The sequence below is a fragment of the Lonchura striata genome, chromosome 12 (genome assembly GCF_050655825.1).
Source record: "Lonchura striata isolate lonStrDom1 chromosome 12, ASM5065582v1, whole genome shotgun sequence".
In the NCBI taxonomy this organism is placed as follows: domain Eukaryota; kingdom Metazoa; phylum Chordata; class Aves; order Passeriformes; family Estrildidae; genus Lonchura; species Lonchura striata.
Genome location: NC_140714.1, coordinates 19,549,560 through 19,561,449, shown reverse-complemented (window position 1 = coordinate 19,561,449; position 11,890 = coordinate 19,549,560). Strand labels below are relative to the sequence as shown.

Below are 11,890 nucleotides of genomic sequence, written 5' to 3'. Positions count from 1 at the left end.
ATAGTAATTTTTCATTGTCTTTTTCCACAGAACTGCAAGTGCAAGCTCAATAGGAGGACTTAGGGAATTTCATTCCATAAATTGATCTTGAAAACTCAAAGCACTGTGGAAGTTTCATCTTCTTTGAATCTGGTTTTATTACCCCTGTTTATATTTTACGGAAAAAAATGCATAAACTAAAAATATCAAATATTTTACTCAAGATGTTCAGGCAGAGTCCAGATGCAGAGCAATGTGCACATCCCCGTACCCTTCCTACCAGTCTAGAATTAATCACATTAATCCACATTAAAACATGAAAACTGAAGTGGAAAGAAGTATAAAAGAAGAAATATTCAGCTGGGGAAATACTCAGCTAAAGAGCTCCTGGATCTTTTGATTAAAGCTCATCTAAGAGACAGCAAGTTTAACATAGTCTGGATTCCAACACACAGCAACAAACCCATTCCTTTGGGTTGTACACGTCTTAATTTACTTCTGACTGCACTCCTCTGACCATTCCTTTCCTGTCATTGATTCTGCTTTGAGGCTGAGCTGGGAAGGAATTTTGGGAGTCTGCATTCTTCCCAAAAGGACCTCCCCATGCACAAGGATCCCAGCTGGAGCTGTGAGCGTGACCAGCTTTGGATTTGTGTCTCTGCACAAACCCTCGAGGTTCTGCTGGTGGGTCAGTGCTTGTGGTTCTGGTTCTGTGTCATGGGCAGGAAGAGAAGGAAATCCAGCAACCAAAGTCCACCTGGAGCAGCTGATTTGAGGAGATCCCATTGATCAGTCCCTGATATCATCCTGTTATCAATGGAGACCCAAATCCATTTTTTAAGGTCTAGAACCCAAAGCTTGCCCTTGTTACAGGAGCCACCTCCTTCACTCTGCTGAGATTTTTCATATATTCCAGTAGAATAGACAGATCTCCGCTGCCAGCAAGCAGATGTTCACCAAGAAGGTTTTACTAACTGATCAATTGCAAAATCCCTCACTGCAATCCTTTAGAAAATCAGATGCCCTCTGTCCTTCCTCCCACTCCAGCTTAGTTGCCAAAACTTACATACAAAATTATTACTGTAATGTTTTATAGTCACTGGGAAAAAAATATCCATTTGGTCTTACAGAATGATGTGAAATGAATCTGTGGCCTCAAAAGAAGAAGAAAAAAACCTTATTAAAAGTAGCTCTTTTCCTCCCTCCTCCCTCTCCCAGGCCCCTTTTACTCCCCTCCCCCAACAATAAAGGATGTTTTGGAACAGCCTTTTCAGGAAACATTTCCACAGCAAAATGCAGCATCATTTATAATATTTAAAGCTACATTTTTGTTGAGATGGCTTGGCAGGCGTTGCTTGCAAATCTGGCAGGATATGGCCAGCTGAGAGTTAGCACTAACAGACTGAGGATATGCTGACACAACAGAATGCTTTAATCACCATTGCAGCAAGCAGGACAAGATCTTCTCCCGCACTGCCAGCTCTTCCCAGTGTGAGAACCAATGGTGCTGCGTGCTCCTCCTTCCCTCCCCTGCCTCTGGAGACTTCAGCTCTCCCTTGCTGTCTCCACTGAACTAAAAAAGCCTCGTTGGGTAACAGCATATAACTCAATGAGCAATGGATATTCCTCTTGGCCAACGTTGTTATGAAAATGCTCCCCATTTCCAGCACGATGAGAAAGCTTAATAATTAAAAAGAAAGCCCTTAACCAGTTTGTGTCTCAATAGAAGGGCCATTTTCACTAGCAGCTAAAGCTCTTTCTTGGCTTTACCCTTTTCTGAAGCAGGGCTCAGAGCCACGTTCAGTTAGCAAAATCCCAATTGGAAGCTCGTCCCATTTGAGAGCTGGGAGCTGATCTCAGCCACTCGCAAAAATTTATTGAAGCAAATTAATTTCACATTTAAAAGGAGTCCTGAAGCATTTAACCCCAAAAATCTGAGAGTTACTGCCTTGACTAATGCTTGCCCAGAGCAAGACTTGCCCAGAGAATTCCTGCTACAGGATCCAGCCAAGTTACAGACTTGCAATACTTCAATATTCACCACATTAAGCAATAAATAGATGTAGTGAAAGAGACTGTGAATTGAACAAACCTTTCCTATTTTGGGAACATATAAATTTACAGGTGCTGTTTACTGGCTTTGGTGCACTAAAACTTCTTGCAAACAGCAAGTCCATTGGGCATTTGGCTCTTAGAAAAAATAAAGGTAAAATCCTGTAAGACCCTGCACACACATGTATCGTACCCTTCTTCATTGCATCCAAAGCTGTGGAATCATTTCCTCCTTTCTTCCTCTGTTGGGTCAGTGCCTTCTGAGTGTTTACTTCAGGCCAGTGAAGATGTGCTGCCTAATTTCCTCTGCATCCCCCATCATTATCCAAACGAAAATCCAGAAGTTCAGGAATTGTTTTTCCTACCCCCATCACTTGCAGGGCTGGGTAATACTGAGAAAAGTGGAAGTACATTCCTTGTGTCTGTGGGGTTGGATACAGCCCTGTGCAGCTGATTTTTAACCACTGCTTTTAAGACCAGGCACTTGGATGGGATTTATGATGACACCCATAATTTTTTCCAGTGCTCGAATGAGGACCTGAACTGTTTGACAGGTGTGTGACTGAGCTGCTGATCCAGGAGGGGTTTCCTGGAGTTGCTCCCCCTCAGATTTGTTTTCCGTCTTCTATAAATTTCTAGCTGCAGCTTTGTATTGTTTGTGTTTGTAAAGTTGGTGTTACATCCATTTAAGGGATATTACCTCTTATTTAAAAGGAAAAAAGTCCCATTAAAACGTACTCAGCCTCAAGACAGAGTTTACAGCTAGAAATCAAATATTAAATGCTGATCCCTCAGGGTTTCTCTGTGCCCACAGTGGCTGGAACCGTGGTGTGTTACCTGGGGGAAGGGGCTCAGCCACACGAGGTGGGACAGCAGCTCTCGGCGAGCCCATTTCCCATTTTCCAGTGCTTTGGAGTGCTGAGGGCTGGCTGTGCTGGAAGAAGGTTCTGGCAGGGAGGGCTGAAGGGTGGTGAAACACCTGCACCAGGGGTACCAATGGGTTTTCCATGCTTTTATGGAAACTGTGACTGAAACAGTCTGAGCTGCAGCAATGGGGGTGCTAAAATGCTTCTTTCTCCTCTTGAATTCCATTCCAGGCCCTCATAGCAATGTTTGCTGGAGAAATGGTCACCAGCCTTGTCTGAAGAAGGGAATGTTCCCTGTTGAACAAGGACCTTTGAGCTCTTACAAGGAATGTTCTGGTGCCTGACAGGGCGAGGGAAATGGGCTGGATGTGTGCAGGAACACGAATGACTTTCCCTGGGCTCGATTTACCTGCAGGTTTTCCACAGAAAAATCAGATCAGTGTGAAATACAAGGCAGAATAACAGCCCAGAAGTGTCAAAGCCTGTGGGAATGTCCAGGATCCCACACCATCCCCGAGGATATTCTGATGGAGTGCACAGATGACTGAGGAGCAGCACAACACCAGCACAATCAAGTTCTTCAAAGGCAGGCATGTACCAGCTGACTGCTTCTATTTTTGACTTGTTAAATGATTTTAGTAGCACTGAAGATCAAAACCCAAATTGTTCATTTATGGTGTAGCCCATTCTATCCAAAACTCTAGAGAGTCTGAAAGTATTACAACCTACTGATGAACTCCCATTAGCAAGTTTGTGTTTTTAATAAATAAAGTCCCATAGAAACAGAAAGTATTTACAATTAGATCAAAATTCTGAATATAATTCACAAGAGAAAATGCTATTTTTTTTGAGAAAATGTTTTCATATCCTCATAAGAGGCATTTGTTCTAAATTAGTACATAGCAATTGTCCATTAAATGAACATTTTTCCCTTAAGACCTATTCTTGTAGAAAAGTATTTCAGGCAAAACTTCTTAACCATGATGTAACCGCTTAGAATCAGAGCATGTCAGTGATCAGTAACTCACATAAAAAATTAACACTTTGCATGGCTTGAGGAAAACATGGTGAATAATATCAATATGTGAGAGCAGACAGGGTGTAGGGAGAACAATATATTTTATTAGAGCAGCTGATACAGTTGAAAGAAAAGTAGAGGCTTTTGGGCATCAGTGCCTTCATCCTCATAAAGGATAACACCCATTCCTGCAAAACTCTTCTGACTGTGATTCCATTCCATCCCAAAACGTAGGGATTTTTGGACTGAGTGGCTTAGACACTGTCACTGCTGAATGGACAGTTTCAGAAATACTACCCCTTGCAGGAGTGGGATGAAGCTCTTTGGTTAATGTGCTGCTGTGTTACACAAAGTTTTTTCAGTGTTTTAACAAAGTAGTGAACTCAATTTCCCTGTCAGAGCATCTCTGCCACTTATTTTCAAATAGTTTTGAATATTACTTCTGTAAGGACATGCCCTAAAATTCCTTTTTGTTTGAAACTACTTCTGGACTTCCATTTCAAGGGAAGCCAGTGGGAAACGGGATTGTTTAAGAAACGCAGGTTCAGATTGCTGGTTCTTGCTGGGTGCTGCTGTGACAGGAATTCAGTGTTGGAGCTGGAGTCCATCCCAGTGCCAGCTCACCTCTGCCCCATCCTCCACAGGAGGGGAGCTCTGGGAATTCTCCCACTGAGGGGTGGAAGGCAACGCTTCAAATGAACAGTGGAAAACAACTTAAACAGAGGGAGAACATTCCCTTTGCATTGTAACAGCCGTGAAAGTGTGGATGCAATTCCTGCAGGCCACGCTCAGCTGGAACCACCTGGAATGTGCAGCAAGCCTGCAGTGCTGAGCATGAGCTGCAATTTTGGGTGTGCTCCGGGGCCATCATTTCTAGCCACCTGAGATGACCTCACTGCAAGGCTGGCAGGATCAAAGCTGTTCTCTGCAGCCTCGCAGTGACTTCATCTCAGTGCAATTCCACCCGTGGGCTCCACACCTGGAGGCTGAATGATCCAATTCCCCAAACTTCCTGGTGGGAACAAAGCTCCCTGCTGACCTCAGGCCCAGAGGTTACCTGAAATCAGCGGCAGGAAACGTTTCCAGGTGTAGAGGGCATGAGCTGAAGGATTAATTTTAATATTTACCTCTCAGCTCCTTTATTGCATAATTTGCATTGTCTTAAGAGTTTTAAGGTCTGCAGTAGGAGCAAAGCCAATTTCTAGACCCTGAAGATCCTACTCACACCTACATCACCTCTTTGTCCACTTGGGAATCACCACTCCCCCTGTCTCAGTTTAAGGCACAAGATTTGCTACATAAATAAAATACAGACATGGGGAGGAAACCAAGGCTGTTGGGCATCTCTCCTTATTTTGATATATAAGTTACAAATAGTGGCTTTTCCCCCCCAGTATTCCCTCTCCTGGTCCACCACTGTGGGTCCCCCCTGCTTGATTTAGTCAGGGGTCACATCCACAAACTATCAAACTTGGGCAGGTGAAATGTGAATCTCTTACCTCAGTACCAAGAATACCCCAAAATGACATTGTTAGGAAATTTATCTTCTGTTAAATTTGTTCACTCTACTGTGCTCTGCTCCCTGTGGAACTCTTAGGTGACATTACAGGGCAAGGCATGCAAGAAAACCAACAACCTCAACAGCAGGAACATCTCCAGCACCCCTGGATGAACACCTAGAGCTCGAGTCAAACTCAGGGTACAGTTTTATCACAGCTTTATCTTTACACAAGGATTCATCTAAACCTTCTTTTGTTCAGGAGTTAATTTGTCACGACATCCCAGTTTTCCATGATATTTTGACTGCTGTTCAATGGCAGTTTATCAAATAATTGGAGAAGGTCTTGAGCCAAGAGGTTTGTACCAACTTATTCCAGCTCAGCCCTGGTTGCTGTGGGGTGGGAATTGGAGTAGCTGCTGCTTCACCTGTCTCAAACTTGCATGAGCAGAGGAATCAAAAGGACTTTGTTTCCTAGGAGTGCTGAGCAGTGCATATGAATTCCTAAATGAGTTGAAATGGCATCTGATTTCTCAGTTTGCCCACAGAGGAGTGGCCTGATCTCTCCTTACACCGAGCCCCCTTCACACAGCACTGCCAGTGTCAAATCTCGTTATGGAAGGCACGAGTATTTTCAGACTTGACACTTCTCCCTTCGGCCTTTGAGACTCTCCTGGGAAGTTGCACTAATCTGTGACTGAATTTTATTGTGCTGCTGCCTCGGGAGCACCAAATCAAACGTTAATACTTCAAACATTTCCCTGGAAATGCTCAAGGAGAAAGGTTTTTATTTAGCCGAAAATTTAACTGCATGCTTGAGTGAAGCACTGATCATACTCAGACAAGCGATTTTAAGAAGTAACGTAGTTAAAAAAATTAATTCTGAAAATACTGCCAACAATTTCATTATATAGATACTTTTAATATTAAAAGTAAATTGTAAATGTGTCTTTATAAACAATATGCATAAAATAGATCTACTATACTAAGCTCTCTCTTTTTAAATGCTGTTTCACAGTAATCTCTTAGGTACGCCAAGTTTTTCCCTCAAAGAAATAGTGCAATCTGAAGAACATACATCATTGTCAGGGGATTAACAACTGCTCTGCTCATTAATACAAGTCCTTGTAGATCTCCTGTAGCAGAGGATGGAGGCTCATGTCCGTCTCGGTTTTCTTGATGACCTGCAGGAGCTGCACGTGCTCCGTGACGATCTGCCTGAGGTCCGTCATTTTCTGCAGCAGCTTTGCAAACAGCTGCGAGGACTCGGGGTGGTTCAGCTTCAGCTGCAGCTCCAGGGCTTGCAAAAGGTTGTCCTGAATGTCTTCAATGGGCTTCACATTTAGCAGCCCTGGGCGGTCTGGGGGAGAAAAGGGGTGGGAGGTTATCAGCACCGTAACGTCGATTTTCTGCTTTAGTTTCTTATGCGTTTCTTAGCAAATTCAGATGGCGTTTCCCGGGAGCTGTCTGGCCATCAGGTAGTTTGTAAGGTTTCACTGGGATCTACTCAAAGGAGCTTTAGGATTAGTCTTGGAAACATTTCCCCCAGGTGGTCTGGGGGAAATAAGGGGTGTGAGTTTATCAGCATCACAGCATCAGTGCCATGCAGTAATTTCTTACGCATTTCTTAGCAAATGAAGCCTTTAGAGATGGCATTTCCTGAGAACTGTCTGACCATCAGATACTTTGTAAGATTTCACTGGGATTTGCTCAGAGGAGTTTTAGAACTAGTTTTATAACCTAGAACTAGGTTTATACTCCACTACAGTGGATTTTCCACAGTAAACTGGGAGTGTGTGTGGGAAAATAAGAATGAGATAGTTGGGGGATAAACAATCTGTATCAGGTAATTACTTTCTGTAAAATCAACATGATGGATTTGCATGTACCTACTGCCACTAAAAATATTTCCTTCTAAGGTGGATGTGAACCCTTCAAAATTAAAAAAAAAAAGGCATAAACTCAACTTCTGCAGTTTATTTAATTCTCCAGCACTGAAAGTTAATGAAATGTTGAATGTCTAAGCAATGAAAGATGCTTAAAATTTTAAATTCTCACATATGACAATGACCACCATGAATTTGTTACTGCTAAAATACTTGGTAACACATCCCAAATATTGTAATACATAGTGAAAAGAGTCAATAATTTAAATAAAATTTGCTGTGTAGCTGTGAAATTATTTTCATAGTTTGATCAATAAGAAGCAGTGCCTGCTGCAAGCCGTAAGTCACTTTCCTGAGGCAATAATTCCATTTCAGCAGGGACGAGAGGCTGATCTCCATTAAAAACATAAAAAATAAGCTGTTATTTCCTGTGATCTTGGTAACCTTTCTGAGCAGAGAGTTCTCCTAACTCAGCTCGACTCATGCTGCACGCTGGCAAAAAGGCTGGGAGAAAACAAAGCTCTTTATAAATACATCATGGCTTTACTTCATGGGGAAAAACTGCAGTGTAAACTAAACAGCAAAGCTGGCAGGAAAAGCAACGAGTGAGCCATGAAAACAAAGGTCGCTGATCAGGAAAGGATACTCAGCTCTCCAAGATGTGAGGTTTAGGCAGAGTTTTTCAAAGATAGGAATAAAAGTAATTTTGGATGTGAACCTGGATATTTGTTTGTCAACGTGTTCGTCTTGCAGACATCGTTTATTTATCCCATCCAACTGATAGCCCCATAAAATCTGGTTCAGAAAATCTGGGAGTAAATATAACAAAAAGTTCCTTTCAAAGAATTTCCTTGGGCAATATTTTGGAGCAGTTTTTAAAATGCCTAAAGAATTTTTGACAAATGTTAGATATTTACTTTTTGATTGCCTGAATGCATTATTGCATGGGCTGAAGGATTGAGTTGACATCTTTCTGAAACTTGCCAAATTTCAGCCTGTCAAAGCTGGTAATAATTTGGGGTTGTGATAGCTTTAAATTCTCCTTGTGTGCTGCAGCTGAACTCTGAGCCAGCTGGGCATGACTCAGTGTGCAGGGACAGAAAAAATCAGGGAGCACAAAGACGTGGCCTCGATTTCCCCTGAGATCCATCTCCCTTTGCCCCTGATCCTTTGGGGTGGGAAGTTTTTGGGGTGTGAACTTTTCAGGAGAGAATCCCAATTCAAATATTGTGCTTCAGAGTCCAGGAGGAAACTTCACTGGGTCTGGAATTTATCAGGAGCCCCCTGAATTTGGGTGCCTGAGACTGCAGTGGCTAAAATCCTGAAATCCCTTGAAAAGCCCTAATCTGATGATTGTCTAATGGCCCAGTGGGACCAGAGGAAGAAAAGATGACTCTGACTAAAGCCTAGGAGATGATCAGATGTTATTTTTATATAAGCAAATTCAAGAGGAAGGAAAATTCCCATTGAAGGCAAGAGAGATTTTTCATGAATGAGAACTTCAGGATATGAGCAGTGGTTTTTGGGTGTTGACAGTTTGCTATACTTTCTCAGTAAAAACCTCTTACAGAGGAAAATGCTGCTTCTGTTCCAAGAAACTTATCTAAATCAGGAAAAAAAAAAAAAAGGAAAAAAGAGGCAAAAGCTTAAACATCCAGCTATTGTGGTATATTTCAAGCTGTTAAAATGTTTTTAAATATATATCTGCTCCAGACCAATTTGGTTTTGTACCAAAAGGTGAGTTTTGTGCAGTAGGGAGCTGCAGAGGGATGTGTCTTGCAGGAAAAAGGAAAATTCCAGGAGTGCCATGGTTCCCTGCTATTTCTTATGTTTCTTTATTCGCATTTCCTTTATGTTTTCATTCATTGTCCTACAGCTGCTTCAACTGGTTTGAAAACTGTGCTAAAAATATTCACAGTGACTGGGAAAGGCCAATGATCCCAAAGTTCTGAGAGCAAGCAGTACCACTTTGTGTAAATTGATATTCTATACTGTCTCAGGGGAAAAAAATTATTTACTTAGTTATTTGGATGCCTCTTTCATGTCCCTAGCAATAATTACAATCTTTTTTACCTGGTTCTCACGTATGAAATTGCCACCTGCATGTCTTTACATTTTATTATCTTTGAATAAATGCATTTTGCATTTAAATGCACATTCTAAAACCTCAATATGAAAGAACAGGCAAAGACCTGGCTGAGTGAACACATGTGCTCCTTCTTTTTTCTTTTGCTGAGGCAGACGTGACTCAGCAGTTTGAGGTTTGTCTTCTGAGACTGTCACAAGCATTGGAGTCACCAGGAGTTTGTTAGGACAAAGCAATGCTTTGTAATCCGAGCAAAAACTGCAGATCATTACTGGAGGCATTGATCCAAAGTGCAGGATTTGTGTGGCAGTGAAATAGGAACCACTTCTTGGTAACAGTCAGTGATAAAACTTCAGATTTTGCTGATCTGAGAATGCAGCAAGATTATTGAATACAGTGTTTGCACCAGGAGCAGGGGCTCGGGGCTTAAAATTTAAGGTAAAAGCACACAGAAAACAGAAAAAAAGTGACTTTAGAAACACCTCTGGATTTAAATACCAGTTTGACTGCACATGGACTGCCAGAGTGTGGGTCTTTACAGGGATACTCTGCCCCAAACACTGCTGGATCCAAATATTCCTGTATCCAGACATTCCTGTGTCCATACATTCCTGTATCCAAACATTCCTGTATCCCAAAATTCCTGTATCCAAACACTGCTATATCCAACCACTGCAGAAGATAATACACAAAAATTCAAGTCCATCCATGCTACCAACTTCACTTTTGAGATTTTTCTTTGACAACAGCCTCCTTGAGTGAGCTTGCTCAGTTCACAAATGTGAATTATTCCAATAAGGCTTGCAGTATTACCTTTCCTGTTCAAACAGAGCCATCCAACTCCTTCTCCCTAAACCTTCTTGTGACAGAATTAATTTTCAGCTCAGGTGGATGTGATGTTTTAAAGATGCTTCAGTTCCTTTTCATGTATATCAGAGCACTCACCTACTGACTGAGGGTGAGTCTCAGTGACACAGAGGGAGAAAATCTCCTAAAATAAGCTTTCCAAATCTCATTTAACCAAAGTGTATCTTTTAAAGCCACCACAGCTGGAAGGATGTTGTAATGAGTATTTGCTGCTGCTGCTGATGGCCAAAAGCATTTCTGTTGTACAAACCAGGTGAAATCCTATGCTCACACACAGTCTCTCTGTCTGACCAGCATTAAATTCAGAAAACAAGACTTTGTTTGCCATTTACATTGTTTTACAGCACCAACAGTAAGAGCAGCTCTCCAGAAATGAGTTCAGAGAAACATTTGGAATAGTTGAGGCAGAGAGAGGCTGCACTGAGCAGCTCAGGAACAGTAAAATCCACTGTGGGAATATTTTCCATCTGTTGCTATTACAGTTAATTTGTCAGCTCCTTATTGCTGGGATTTGGGCTTTTTGCCTTTTTAGATAACATGCAAAAGCAGCTGTTTGGTTATCAAAAGGCTAAGGAGTTTTATAGGATTTGTGGCAAATTCCAAGCACTTCCCAAGGAAAAGCTTTCCATGTGTGATGTTCCAGCTGGAATTATCTTTCCTTTTCCCTTCTTCTCTTCTGTTAGAGCTGCACAAGAGCCAGCCCCCCTGGAGCCAGCAGAATTAGCATAATTTCACTAGGTAATAACAGATTCACTGACATTTAGAGCCCCTGGCTGGGATCTTTTTGGGTTTCACAAAGTGGTTTTCTGTTAGAGATGTTTGTACACAGGATTTTGTGAGGGGATTTAAGCGTTGCAGGATTCCTGCAGCAAGTCAAGTCCTTGAGGTGCTCTGCTTTTGAAATCCTGTTCTCAGTGAAATCACCCTGCTATATTCAAATACTTCTTACAGAAATACAGTTTTGCAAGGGTGTAGCTCTTACAGAAATGTCTGAGGCAGCTGTGAAATAGGACTCAGCTTTATATCACACAAGATATTTTAATCCCACAGAATGCACCCAGTTTAATCGATATCATATCTGGCTGTAAATTCCATGATAAAAGCTTTCTTTAATTGGCAACAAAACTTAATTGTTTTCAAAACATAAACTCTTTTTTTTCTTTTTTTTTTTTTTTTAAGCAGCTATCACACTTCTTGGAAAAATAAAAGAAGTTCTGCAAAAAAGATAGGGAGGTCTTTGTTGAAATTAAAGGATCTTCCTAGAAAGGACTGATTTATATTTATATGGATTTACATGTCTCTACAGATTTGTTTCAGAGTTTTGCTACAGTTTCTTGACTCAAATTAATTAGTTATTTACAAGTTTCTGTTTACAAATTATTCTAGAAAAAAAAAGAGACATGCTGGTAAATCTGGTTCAACACAGTTAATTATTGTAGATGAATCACTGTCCTCCTGCAATCCAAAATGTGAGATTGGTTACATCATTCCTGTTTCCTCTGGTGGAAACCAAACACTGCTGAACATAAGTTCCCTTTCTGCAGTTAGGAGTGAATTTTGAGAAGCCTTTTCTCATCTGTCCCATTTCACTATGCTAAAACCCACAAAATATTGGCATGTTCTGAGTAGTGCCCTGAG

At 41.5% G+C, this 11,890-nt stretch overlaps 1 protein-coding gene across 2 annotated transcripts in view; it reads right to left on the bottom strand.

Annotated features, from left to right (window-relative positions):
* Positions 1 to 3,999: 3,999 nt before the first annotated feature.
* The window catches only part of PPARG (peroxisome proliferator activated receptor gamma), a 53,392-nt gene continuing 45,501 nt past the window's right edge, over positions 4,000 to 11,890 (bottom strand). For both annotated transcript variants that reach the window (XM_077786013.2, XM_085590771.1), the window contains exon 7: positions 4,000 to 6,773. In XM_077786013.2, the coding sequence (XP_077642139.1) occupies positions 6,526 to 6,773 (248 nt within the window). In that variant the 3' untranslated portion in view covers positions 4,000 to 6,525. The remainder of the gene's footprint in view (positions 6,774 to 11,890) is intronic.